Source organism: Solanum tuberosum, unplaced genomic scaffold (assembly GCF_000226075.1).
Source record: "Solanum tuberosum cultivar DM 1-3 516 R44 unplaced genomic scaffold, SolTub_3.0 scf00240, whole genome shotgun sequence".
Classification (NCBI taxonomy): domain Eukaryota; kingdom Viridiplantae; phylum Streptophyta; class Magnoliopsida; order Solanales; family Solanaceae; genus Solanum; species Solanum tuberosum.
The window spans coordinates 219,089-231,343 of NW_006239164.1; the positions used below are offsets into that span (position 1 = coordinate 219,089).

Genomic DNA, 12,255 nt, shown 5'->3' on the forward strand with positions numbered 1-12,255 from the left:
CAAGCATCAGTATGATCTCGTGACAGGTAATAACCAACAAAAAAAAAAGTTTGAAGCATCATTCTTTTGTTCATTGAAGATCATATCTTGTTCTCTCTGTTGTCATGCCTAATTGAGAATTGATTGCTTCATTTTACCTTACTTATGGGTGGTGCTTTTTGTTCGTTTCTAGTTATCTTAGGTTTAACATTCAACTGCACTTCTTATTTCTAGCCGCGGTATATATGTATACTGGCATGGTATTCCACCTACTTCATGCGTTTTAACAGCCTATGCTGATCTTTAGAAGAAAAATCTTAACGACCTATACTGAAAATAGTCAATTCTGTGTGGTTATAACTTATGCGAAAAGAACATCTGGTAGAGTTTTACTGCAGTGGGATCAATGTTGTTGTATTTCATCATGTTTTCTGTGCTCATCCTTGTAGAAGTTAAATACCTTGTTCACTAATGTTTGCTTTATCTTTTGTGTCTCCGTTGTCAATCTCATTTTTTAGTGTCAATATGAGTTTCACAACCTTGTTATTTAAAGTCTAGTGGCTTTTAGCAAAGGGAACTGCCCTAGCATAAGACGCGTAATTTTATCTGAGATCAGCAGCTATTTCTATTGTTTCAGTGAAGATGAAGAAAAAGCAAAGAAAATCGATATGTATCATGTAGTTCATCTTGATAAAGCATATAAGCATCTACAGTTTGTTTATGGCAAAATATATAGATGTCCTTAACTTTGCCTCAACCAGCAACTTTACATCCCAACTTTGAAAATGCATATCTCAATTGCACAATTTGAGAATGTACATCCGGAAAAGTGTGTTTACGAGCCCAACTTAAACAAAGTTAAGGTGTCGAAACGTGCATTTTCAATGTGGGGGTGTATAGTTGTCAGTTGAGGCCAAGTTAAGGTGTTTATCTATGTATTATGCATTTGTTTATTGATAATTTGTGAACTTAGTTTAGAAAATATAGTATGTAACTAATCCATGCTTGGATATTATGTCCATTCGACTTGGCTCTAACTTTCGTGTGTTGAACATAACCTTGTTTGTGGATGGCAGGTGGAAACAACACATTGACAACAAACCAACTTGAGGATGATAGTTATCTTGACAGAGGGATGAAAGAACAAGTAACCAAGAACGACGATCATGTAACACTAGCAGAGAGAAACTAAACATCAAACGACTGGCAAAAGAAGCCAAGAAATCCCACCACGATAGAATTCAAGAATTTAATCGATACCTAGCTAATCTTACTGAGCATTATGACATTCCAGAAGTTGGTCCTGGTTAAGATGAAGCAGTCTTTGGTAACTCCATTTTTTTCCTGTCATTTTGTGCATGCTATGGATTGTTTTGAGTCTTGAATTCAAATCGATTTGTACTGTAGCTGAAAACTGCTGCTTGTTTCTTGGACTCGATGCCTCAAAAACTATATGAAAAGTTCTATAAGTTGCAAAGTATATCTTCTACCATCAATTCTCACAAAGATACAGAAGATCAGTTCACTTTCCTTCTGAGTTTGGTAAATTTGATTCCAAAGGCTGGAAGTTAGTGATAGTTTTACATTACACACCCAGAATAACGCGACGAGTTCTCTTTGAACAATGTTCCAGTTTGTTTCACTTTCTACGATATGTTTGTACATAGAATTGGTTGTATACTATAAGAATAAACTCGAAAGACTAGCATTTCAAGGTTTGCGTCTTTGAAACACAAACAAGGAGCCTCTTGAGCCTTTTCCCAATCTGATCTTCCCATCAATGTATGTGATTTCTAGTTTAACTTCACTCTCACCACCATACTGAAAATCTAACCCTCCTACCTTGAGTTCAGGCGGTTCGAACACAACTTGGATCCATTTTTCATCTAAAACATTCAACTTTCCTGCATCATAAAGCTGGTGGTTAGAATAATCCCAGACTAGAATGGTAAAAGAACTGGGCACCACTTCATGAACTAGTCTAGATCTTGAATTGAGGTATCAAGTTTTGTCTTGGGCATGCAAGTACATATTAAATGCTCGCTCATACATCAGGACAATGATACTAAATCTAAGAAATAATGTATGAGTTCATGAGACGAAGTGTTTATTCATCAGTGCTTGGCTGCCTAGCACAGAAGGTGTATGACACCTTCGTTCATGAGACGAAGTGTAAGCGAATTTAGCTAAGAATAGGACATAACAGAAGCAAAAGTTCACATAGGAGATACCAAACTAGTAGGCATTAAGGCTTAGTTGTTGTGTACTTCACTAATCTCAAAGCTTTCATATAAAAACATCCTTATAAGGGTTTAGGATTTAACAGATTGTGAACTAAATACGGGCAACTTAGAAACCAGAAACTGTAAATGTGTATAGACAAAACCGAATTACAGTCAGATGTCTGTATATTGTTCTTGTAGAGTATGCTAATTGCAAGCAGTGACATGCTAAGGAAGTGTTCCCCTTGTTATGTTTGACATTTGATGCAGCAAATCACGCTTACCATATAAACACACAAAGACAATTCTACTCCTCTATAAAAGGATAAAAGAATGTGTAAGAAGAGATAAATGTGGAAATAGGACATGTTTGCCTCTGCTATCGTACCTTTTAAGGAAACCTCACCATCAAGGAAACCAAAAAGCGAAAAGGAAACTCTGTTCCTTACAATGTCAGGGGCTTCAACAACCTGAATCATTTCGTTTGTTTTGAAGAAAAGGCGACCAAACGCACTCCGATAGCCACCCCCAGGTGAAGTGGGATTTGAACAGTACACTACATCCCATTCTGCAAGGAATTCATTATTAGTTGCAGTTTAGGAGCTTTTGATTTGCTATGAGACATGGTTAACATAACTATTGCCTTTATGCACTAAATAAACTGCTAGAATTAAACTTCAGTAACTATTGCTCTTCAGATAACCAGAGAAATAACTAACATCTTTCGTTAGCAGCACATCTTACAGTTTAATCAAACGCACACACACATACACACACACACACACACGGACCTCATATTACTAATAACTACATGATAGTCACACAACGGGTGTTAATTTTCTAAAGAAGTTATTTTACCTATCATCCAAAACATTTGATGCATGCTAAGTGCAAATAATCAACGTGATCACCCAACTTCCTTAACAGGTTCTAGCTTGTTTATGTTTTCAAGCCAGCTCATGTATAACTACAGAGGTTATTCCCTATTTTGGTGCATTTTATTCTATGGTATACAAATTCATACATTCTTACAGTATCTCTCCAGAGATCATATTCTGCAGACTTAAAAGTGGAAAATCTAAAATGTCTGGGGGGAGTATGCTAATTTGCATGCACACATTGTTCAAAACAAGAAAAGAAAGAATTGGTATGAAATTCTTCAGAAGAATGGTGCACTCAATGCCTTACTAGAAATAGGTACAATGTAGGAGAAAATAAGATACGTAACTAGGCCAGATATACTACGTTGACATAGAAAATAGTTTCTGATAATTATTGTGTCAAACTGGGAGATATTAACATAGAAAATTTAATAGAACTCTTTCTCTTAACATGTTTACCTCCGAATATAAGAGGGCATTTCACAGGTTCATCCACGCAAAAACGTTGCAATTCTTGAACCACTTCGGCTACACTTTTGTGCTCATCCCTTGTCAGCAAAACCCCTCGATCTGTTTGCATAACCTGGTTAAGTGATATGCTCAGCTGATGTTATTAAAACTTTCTAAACAAAAGTACTCAGAATGCAACTATAATGTAAGTAACACATGCAACTAAAATACAACCAAATTGTCTAACTGCTACAATATAAGGCAGTTGCCATGTGGTCGGGTAGGTAAGATCTACTGTGCTTCTTTAACCTCGAGATGTTAGTTTCACTACTTTACGCAGCAGCACAATTCAGTTAGACTCTTAATCAAGATTTTCCCTTATCTTTTGGTAAGCATTTAAAATCTACAAGGAAGCACTGGCCTATTTTTTCTCAAACTATTTTAGTCCCAAAACTCCACCACTGGTGTTACAGTGGATGAGCCTAGAGAACGCACACAGAGAGATTTTATTGTGCTTCTTATTTCCTTTTGGGTTCTTTCTGAAGTACAGAGGTATCTGTTTTTCACCTAAGTGTGCAACAAATTGCAATGATAGGCCAGGGTTGTGCTGAATTTTGGCTTACTTTGCTACTTTAATTTGAAGAGGCTTTGTGTAAGTGGTTAACGACCACAAGAGGAAAGGTAAATAGAAAGTTACTAAACGAAAATTTCGGAGATGCTTCATTAAGCAACAGTTCGGAACAGACAATAAGCAATAGTAGTTAAGATGTTGAACTTCAGGTTTTTGGTTACATAACACAAAGAACCAGATAAAAGGGAGTTGGTAAGCACCCTCCGCCTCCAACCATAAGTTTGTGGGTTCGAGTCGGGGAGCAAAAAGGCGAGAGCTCCTATGAAGAGGTAAAAAAAGAACTTTTTTTTTATATATAAATGTGGTGTCTAGGCCAATTTGCGCACACCTCGACAAATTCCACCATACTCGCTACCTCCACTAGCATAGGTATGGGTAACTCTGTTCAACCAAGGTTTGGACAAATAGGAAGAAACTAAATTTCGACTCTGATGAGTTTTGAACCTGAGACCACCAAAGACCTTATAGTTCTCAACGCACTTTATTGACTGGTAGGTCACACGCAATGTACAGAAACAGTTACTATTAGTTTATCATGTTGATGATAGTTTGAACTCAGTGAGTAAATTAAACATACAAGCTGTTTGAATCGCCAAATTAAGGTTATTCACTAGTTATAGACTGCAAAAAGCAACTAAGCTTACTGTTCTACCTAAAAGGAACTCTAATTTACTAATAATTTCATCAATTTCCCCTTTTTCTCCTAAAACAATCATCAGCAAATAAAAGTCCAGTAGCTGTACCTTAGAAAGAATGGCACCAACGAGGTCATCCGGTTTAGTAACTGGCGCTGGAGATGCAGACACAGAAGCATAGATTGGAGAAAATGTTTTCGACGTCCGGCGACGGTAAGAGCGGTTTTGAGGGAAGTTAAGAGCTAGATGAGAAATCGATTGAGCGCTAGAAGAGGATCTCCGGCGGTTATTTCCGATAAGAGCGGTGGCGGTGGTGCCGGTGCCGGCGACGACGTAAGTGGCCATGGTGATTTTGGCATTTCGAAGAGGAACGATGGAGAACTTGTTTTTGTTTAGATGGCTGTTCTGAGCCAGACACGTGGATTTTGCGAAATCGGAAGTGGGACCGGTTGGGTATGGGTATGGGTGTAGCCAATGAGAGTTTGCCACATAAAATGGAGATGCAAAGGAAATTTTGCTGGTGTGCTGTTTAGAAGGGTTTTTTTTCATTACAAAACGATGAATTTAAATTATACGATACAATACAATACAATAGAGTTTAAGTAATAATCAAAATAAACATTGTATTTATGTTAACAATACGATGGATAACAACCATCCAAAACAAGGTGTAAAAAGTCCCTAATTAAAAACCTCCTTATCACACTCTATTAAACTACGTATGTGAAGTTTTAATAATTTTTGTAAACATGGGGTTTTGATACTATTTACTCCGTAATATATCACATAGCATAAAAATATTACTTAGTCAAAATTTAATCTCCGTTTTTATTTATATGATACAGTTTGACTTGATATGAAGTTTAAAAAAGATATGAATTAAAATAAGTCATAAATGTTTGTGTGGTTATCAGGGGCGGAGCCACCTTGTACGAAGGGGGTTCATCTGAACCCCCTTCGGCGGGAAATTATATTATTTATACATGATTAAAATAAATTTTTTTTATGTATATATAGTAGATGTCGAATCCCCTTCGGCTATTTCGTATGTCTATTTCTATAGAGTTTGAACCCCTTATTGAAAATTCTGACTCCGTCACTGATGATTATAAATCATTTCATTAGAAGTAAAAAGAAAATTTTAAAGTTAATATTAAAATATGTGATTGCTCCCTTCAAATAAATAAGAAAATTTGGCATAGTATGATAAATCCGAGGTCTATTGAAAACAATGTATGAACCTTCATAAGATTGGACTAATATTGCCTACATACACACTATCTTTATCCTAATAAGTTCAAAAAATATACTATTTTCGTCCACTTTTAATTGTCATAATTTTATTTTTTAGAGTCAAATTATAAAAAATTTGCCTAACATTTTACTATGTGTATTTTAATCATATTGATATGCAAAAAAATACTACAATTTATAGTATTTTTCGTATAGTTATTGAATATCTAAATTTTTGTTTAAAATATCAAATTAATGTAATTTAATTTAACTTTTAAAATAAGTCAAATTGACTTTTAAAATACACAACATGACAAATCTTAATGGACAAAGGGAGCATTAAGCAAGAGAATAAAAATTAGTAATCATTTATGTAAGTTTTTCTTTATTACAATAATCATATATCTAGTGAAATTCTATGATACGAAAAGAATAGAGTATCACTATCCTGTAGGTAGTAAATCTCTCCTTATTATTTTTGTTTTTGTTTTGTGAAAACATATATACCCCATGGCGGAGCCATGTTATAATTAGGGGTTCATCCAAATCTCTTTGACGAAAAGTATATCATTTATATACTGCTAAAATAATTTTTTTTAGATATATATAGTAGATGCCAAATTCCTTTGACTATTTCGTGTATCTATTTTTAAAATTTTTAAATCCTCGTATTGAACGTCGTGGCTCCGCGAAAGTATATACCTCAAAATGTCAAAGTTCGACCAAAAGGATGTAAAAACATGGGAATTTGTCAAGTGACTGCCAAAACTCAAAAGCAAATCAAAAGCCACATTAAAGAATCTTGAAAATCCGATCAGTTTTGCAAGCAAGGCATTGATTTGGTTGTTTTCCGGCAGGATTTCGGCTGCAAGCAATTGGTTCTTCTCCGAGGTAAGAAAGTTTTTTTGTTATCCAAATATTGAGATCCTTATTGTCGCCCAACTGTTTGATAAAGTGTCTATGTGAAAGTTGCTGCAAAAAGACTCCTTTTTTAGGTAGCCAAATCAGAATTTTTATTTCTCGTTAGCTCATTATATCAATAGTATGATGTCTGATTTATTTATCGGCAAGTGACGACAGCTCTTACGTTAGGCTTCCTATATGGGTGGGGATGAGGGCTATGGGGTAGGTGGGTGAAGATGAAGTATGTTGGAGGGTGGGGATGACACAAGCTATGTGGAATGTCACTAGTGAAACTTGTTTTCCCTACTTTCGTTAGGGAAGTCATTGTTAAGGAGCTTGTTTTCCGAGAGATGATGTTTTCCAAAATATTTGATCAACTGAACATGTGAGAGTTGGAAAACATTTAACACACCTTTGGTATCCAGTGGTATTGTCAAAACATGATTTTTTTACTCATACTATGATGTGTGCAATGCAATCTCTTGATCAAAGTAACTAATTGTTAGTTTGATTTTAAAATGACATGATTTTACGTTACAGGGTTTTCATGAAAATATAGCTTTGTGAGAAGTGGGGGAGGATAAATTCAGCCAAGGAACGTAGAACAAAGAGAAAATGGGAATTCAGAAATTTCTCAAATCCATTCCAAAACCAACAGCTTCTGATCGGACTTCACTGCTACCTCTTGCTGTAAGAACGATAGATTCTTCAATGTGTACCACTAACAACCTCACACCTGTTGCCCAAAACCAACTGAACCAACTCATGGAAACCCACCTCAAACCCTCTTTCACAGCCAAAGATTTCCTCTCTTTTCTCAAGAACCGTGTCCATTACCACCCTATCCTCACTAACCTTGACTTCTACCTCTTCAACTATGCTGCTTCTGTTGATTCGTTCCGCCATGATCACACCACCTTTGAGTGGATGGTCCGCACTCTTGCCACCACCCACCGCCTCCAATTTCTTACAACTCTCCTCCAATTTATTTCTTCTAACCCCTGCCCGTGTGCTGATGGTATTTTCTCTTGCCCCAAAACTGAACCTATTTTTCGTTTTGCCATTAATGCTTATTGCAAAGCTGGTAGATTTGATGATGCTTTGTTAGCTTTTAACACAATGAGAAGATTGATTGATGGGAAGCCTGATGTTGCTGTTTGCAATATGATAATTCATGGATTTGTGAAGTTTAAGCATTTTGATAAGGCTCTGGAGTTTTACCATAGGATGATTGGAGATCGAGTAAAGCCTGATGTAATTACATTCAATACTTTGATTTCTGGGTACTGTAAGAACTCGCAATTGGGCTTGGCTTTACAAATGTTTAAGGAGATGAAAACTCATGGATGTGCTCCAAATGTAGTTAGTTTTAATACTTTAATTAAATGGTTTCTTTTGGATGGTAAGATTGAGGAGGGGATTGGGATGGCCTATGAGATGACTGAGATGGGATGGGAGATTTCAGCAGTGACTTGTGAGATTTTGGTTGATGGGCTTTGCAGGAAAGGACTGGTGTTGAAAGCGTGCGATTTATTGGTTGACTTTTCAAGGAAAGGGGTGCTGCCAAGAGCATTTGATTATTTTGGGTTAGTTGAGAGGCTTTGTGGGGAAGGGAATGTGGTCAGAGCAATGGAATTGGTGCATGAGTTATGGAGGAATGGGAATTCTCCAAGCTTGATTGCTTGTACGACCTTAATTGAAGGTTTAAGGGGAAAAAGAAAGGTTGACGAAGCATATGAAATTATGGAGAAAATGCTGCAGGAATGTATGCTTCCGGACAGTGTAACATTTAATTGTCTTCTTAATGACATGTGTGATGCAGGAAGAGTGAAGGAAGCAAATAAGATGAGGTTATTGGGTTTAAACAAGGGCTTGGATCCTGATACTGTGACATATAATATTTTGGTATCAGGTTTTAAGAGGGAAGGTAAAAAGAAGGAATCGGAAGCTTTGGTGGAAGAGATGTTGGATTTGGGGTTTATACCTGATATTGCTACTTATAACAGGTTGATCAATGGACATGCTAAATCAAAACGTTAATTTTCAATGCCTGTACTTTCTTCAAGTTGAGACTACTTGCATGGTTTCAAGTTATTGATGGAGAATATCATGATTATTTTCCTTGTACTTTCAATCATCTGCAAAGAAGATTGGTGAGTTATATATCATCGAGTATTTTTCGGAGAGAGTCAACTGAAGCGGCAGCTTGGAGTTCTCATGGCTTAAAATGGTACAAAAACTGTCATCTATCATCATCAACAACTCTTTTCTGCACCGCAACAGATCATGGCAGATATGCTGCATATTTCTTAACATGGAGTATAGTGGACTCCACCGTGCCGATTAAGAAGGAGGTTCTGCTATGCTGGGAAGGACAAAGGATTAGCTAGAGAGAATGTGAAGAACAGTATTAATGTCCATCCCATGGGCAGTTTGTCCGCTGAGAACCACACACATTTTGAGACTAAATGTTTCTCAAAAAAATACCACCGGGTGTATATTGGATCTTACAAAAGTTATTCATTCTTGAAGAATTCGACATGGGTGCGGTAACATTTTTGGTCCACATGAACAAGAAGCATGGGTTCTTCATACCAGATGTCGAGTTTTGGGAGGATCCTAAAGGCTTCCTCGCTTATCTTGGTCTCAAGGTAATATTATTGGTTTCTTTTTTCTTCTCTACTCTTCAAGTTTACTTAGATATTTATGTGTGTATTATTTAATCAGAAAACTGATGTTAATAACAAAGTAAAAATCTCTCTTTATGTCCTCAGGTTAAAAAGTATTATATATGTCTGTCTTACAACGATGGATGTCATCCTTTCGGTAGTTTAGAGCAGTGCAGAAACATATGAAAGCAAAAGTTCATTGCAAAGTGCATTATGGTGACGGTGGTGATGATGAAGAGGAGGAATTAGAAGAGTTTTATGACTATAGAAGCAGGTATGCTTGGTGATAAGATAGTTTCTAATGTAGATCTGAGCAGAAACAGATGCGATCTATATTTAATGGATTCAACTGGACACCATAGTTTCTATACAGAAATTAGATGTGTGTTGTGTGTGAAAATCTCACTAAGATTTCAACAAATATTAAATTCTGAATCCATAATTACAAAAATATAATGGGTTCAGTGTAACAACTATAAAGGTTGAACTAATCAAATTTAAATCCTGAATCTGCAGATGTGCTAAGAACATCATGCATGTAATTTTGGTTCTCCTTATGTTTTCTCTTTGCTATGATTTGTATTTACCATATTCTAGCTATGCGTATACGACTAGAAATCTGCAAAAAAAATTCTGGAGTAACGTATTTGTTATGATGTATCTGGTAGGCTCCTTACATGCTAATATTTACGAACTGTTTTTTCATTAGAGAAGGGGGGAAAACATAACTTAAAGGTGTTGCATTAACTTGTAGGGAGAACACAAGGCAAAATCCTATGAGATGAATTGTAATTCTTAACCTTAAAATATTCAACACTTAAATTTGAATACTTATATTGTTAACGTAAGGATACAAATTGATGGTTGAATATCTGCACAACATTAAGTCAAGGAATCGAGTTATATGGGTTAATGAAGTGTATACTATTGAGGGTTCTTTGCACGACTTGACCTCTCTTTCCTTTGAATTACCTGAAGATATCTTATCTCTTATTGAAGTCATATATATATATATTCCCAAGTACTCGAGGCAGTATGACAAAATTATGTGGGGACTTACCTCTACAGGTGGATTTACTGTTAACTCTTGTTATTGCAGCCTACTTCAACCAACTCACATGAACAACTTCTTTTCATGGCTGTGGCATTTGCACCTCCCACCAAAAGTAATCCCTTTCCCTTGGCAATGTTTTCATGGTCGTCTCCCAACAGCCAGCCTTTTGCATTTCCTCAAATTGAGCCTTCTCCAAAATGCAAACTTTGCAACACTGACTGTGATGAGACTATTAATCATCTCTTCCTTTTTTGTCCCACGGTTCGCTCAATTAGGTGTTCCTACCTTTCATAAACCAACTTGATACTTAATTCTCTGGAAGTCGCCAACTGTTTGCCTACTCTACTTAATGAATCTAATACTCAAGCAGCCAAAACTCAAAGGTACTGCTTCCAACATCCCTCTTTTACTCATTTTATCCTTTACCTTGTCGCTCACATGGAAGAGTCGCAATAGATACATCTTTGAAGGACTCACTTTCACTTTAAATCAGAATGTAATTCTTCAAAATGTTACGCCCTGAAAAAAAAACTATCCCTTCGTATGTCAAATGGGAACCTCCCAAAAATGGCCCTTCCTACATGCTTAAAACGGATGGTTTTCTGAACAATTATACTTCCCATGCTGTAGGAGTTTCAGAAGTACAAAAGGGGAATGGATATTGGGTTTTCTTGCTATAGCAAATCACACAACTGCTATCACTACTGAGATATATGCTTTGCTTTGGGCTACAGCTAGCCCAAAGCATGGGTTTACATCTATGCAGATTAATATCGATGCTTAGGAGGTAATTACGTTGATACATGTTCCTAATGTTCTTCATTCGCCTGTTCTTAATGATTGCAGGTACCTCATCCGGCTTTTGGGTGATCCACCACTGCATCATATCTACAGGGAGCGAAACATCTTAGCAAATAGATTAGCATGCATGGCTTCGGCAACAAATTTGGGCAGTGAAAATACAACTTTTCGGAATCCTCCTTCTCAATTACTAGATGTTTTGTTGGACGACCAAGTGGGAAGGATGTATACAAGACAAATAGCTTCGACAAGTGTACAGGCAACTGGAGAGTGGAGAAGCAATCACCACAGACCAGGAGATAATAATGGAACCAAATTTTGCAACAAATGCTCCTAACTGCCCACTTAGCTTCTAATATAGCTGCCCAGCCCAGTCTTCACTAAAACAAGTACTAATAATAGTTGTGTCGTATCTACTGTTAGGCTACGTGAACTTTCACCTTGTTGGTGAAGGTTCGATTCCCCACCTTGTTTTCCCTTCCCCCCATAACTCTATGGTGCACTGTGCTCCGTTGTAGTTTCTATCATATATATGAAATATCTTTTCATCATCGAAAAATAGCGTGTACAATTACAGGGTCATGTTTAATCATGACTCTATCTAGAGTATCCCACATCTGCATTGAACCCATGACATTGACACTGTTGCCATTTGTTAGGATAACACTTTTTCTAACGTCAAAACTCAAAAGGTATTAATTGATAACACGGAGGTAATACGCTCAAATTAATTAACTAAAAAGATAAAACAAACTTACATTATATAAAATCATCAATTAATGATCACATTTTGAGAT

At 36.5% G+C, this 12,255-nt stretch overlaps 2 protein-coding genes across 5 annotated transcripts; one reads left to right on the forward strand and one right to left on the reverse strand.

Annotated features, from left to right (window-relative positions):
- Nucleotides 1-1,496: 1,496 nt before the first annotated feature.
- LOC102604104 (probable plastid-lipid-associated protein 8, chloroplastic) lies at nt 1,497-5,173 on the reverse strand. The gene is made up of 4 exons (XM_006356974.2): nt 4,907-5,173; nt 3,542-3,665; nt 2,590-2,769; nt 1,497-1,883 (listed from the first exon to the last, which is right to left on the reverse strand). Exons 1-4 carry the CDS (start codon nt 5,141-5,143, stop codon nt 1,690-1,692), a joined length of 735 nt encoding a protein of 244 aa, XP_006357036.1. The 5' UTR covers nt 5,144-5,173; the 3' UTR covers nt 1,497-1,689.
- Nucleotides 5,174-6,772: 1,599 nt separating this feature from the next.
- LOC102604446 (pentatricopeptide repeat-containing protein At2g36240) lies at nt 6,773-11,985 on the forward strand. 4 transcript variants are annotated; one of them, XR_001474692.1, is made up of 5 exons: nt 6,773-6,922; nt 7,475-9,585; nt 9,709-9,877; nt 10,933-11,040; nt 11,504-11,985. XR_001474692.1 is itself a non-coding variant. In XM_006356975.2 (2 exons), exon 2 carries the CDS (start codon nt 7,550-7,552, stop codon nt 8,972-8,974), a length of 1,425 nt encoding a protein of 474 aa, XP_006357037.1. In that variant the 5' UTR covers nt 6,773-6,922; nt 7,475-7,549; the 3' UTR covers nt 8,975-9,587. The 4 variants fall into 4 exon arrangements, 1 of the variants encoding a protein (XP_006357037.1); XR_001474693.1 differs by lacking the exon at nt 11,504-11,985 and adding an exon at nt 11,288-11,497; XR_001474691.1 differs by lacking the exon at nt 10,933-11,040.
- The last annotated feature ends 270 nt before the right edge of the window (nt 11,986-12,255 follow it).

Bases quoted from the DNA above. Each gene is read 5' to 3' on its own strand.
- LOC102604104 (XM_006356974.2), bottom strand. From the start codon at position 5,143: ATGGCCACTTACGTCGTCGCCGGCACCGGCACCACCGCCACCGCTCTT. The intron at 3,666-4,906 runs GTACAGCTACTG...TCACTTAACCAG, and splicing joins TTGGTGCCATTCTTTCTAAG to GTTATGCAAACAGATCGAGG. The intron at 1,884-2,589 runs GTACGATAGCAG...TTTATGATGCAG, and splicing joins TGGTGAGGTTTCCTTAAAAG to GAAAGTTGAATGTTTTAGAT.
- LOC102604446 (XM_006356975.2), top strand. From the start codon at position 7,550: ATGGGAATTCAGAAATTTCTCAAATCCATTCCAAAACCAACAGCTTCT.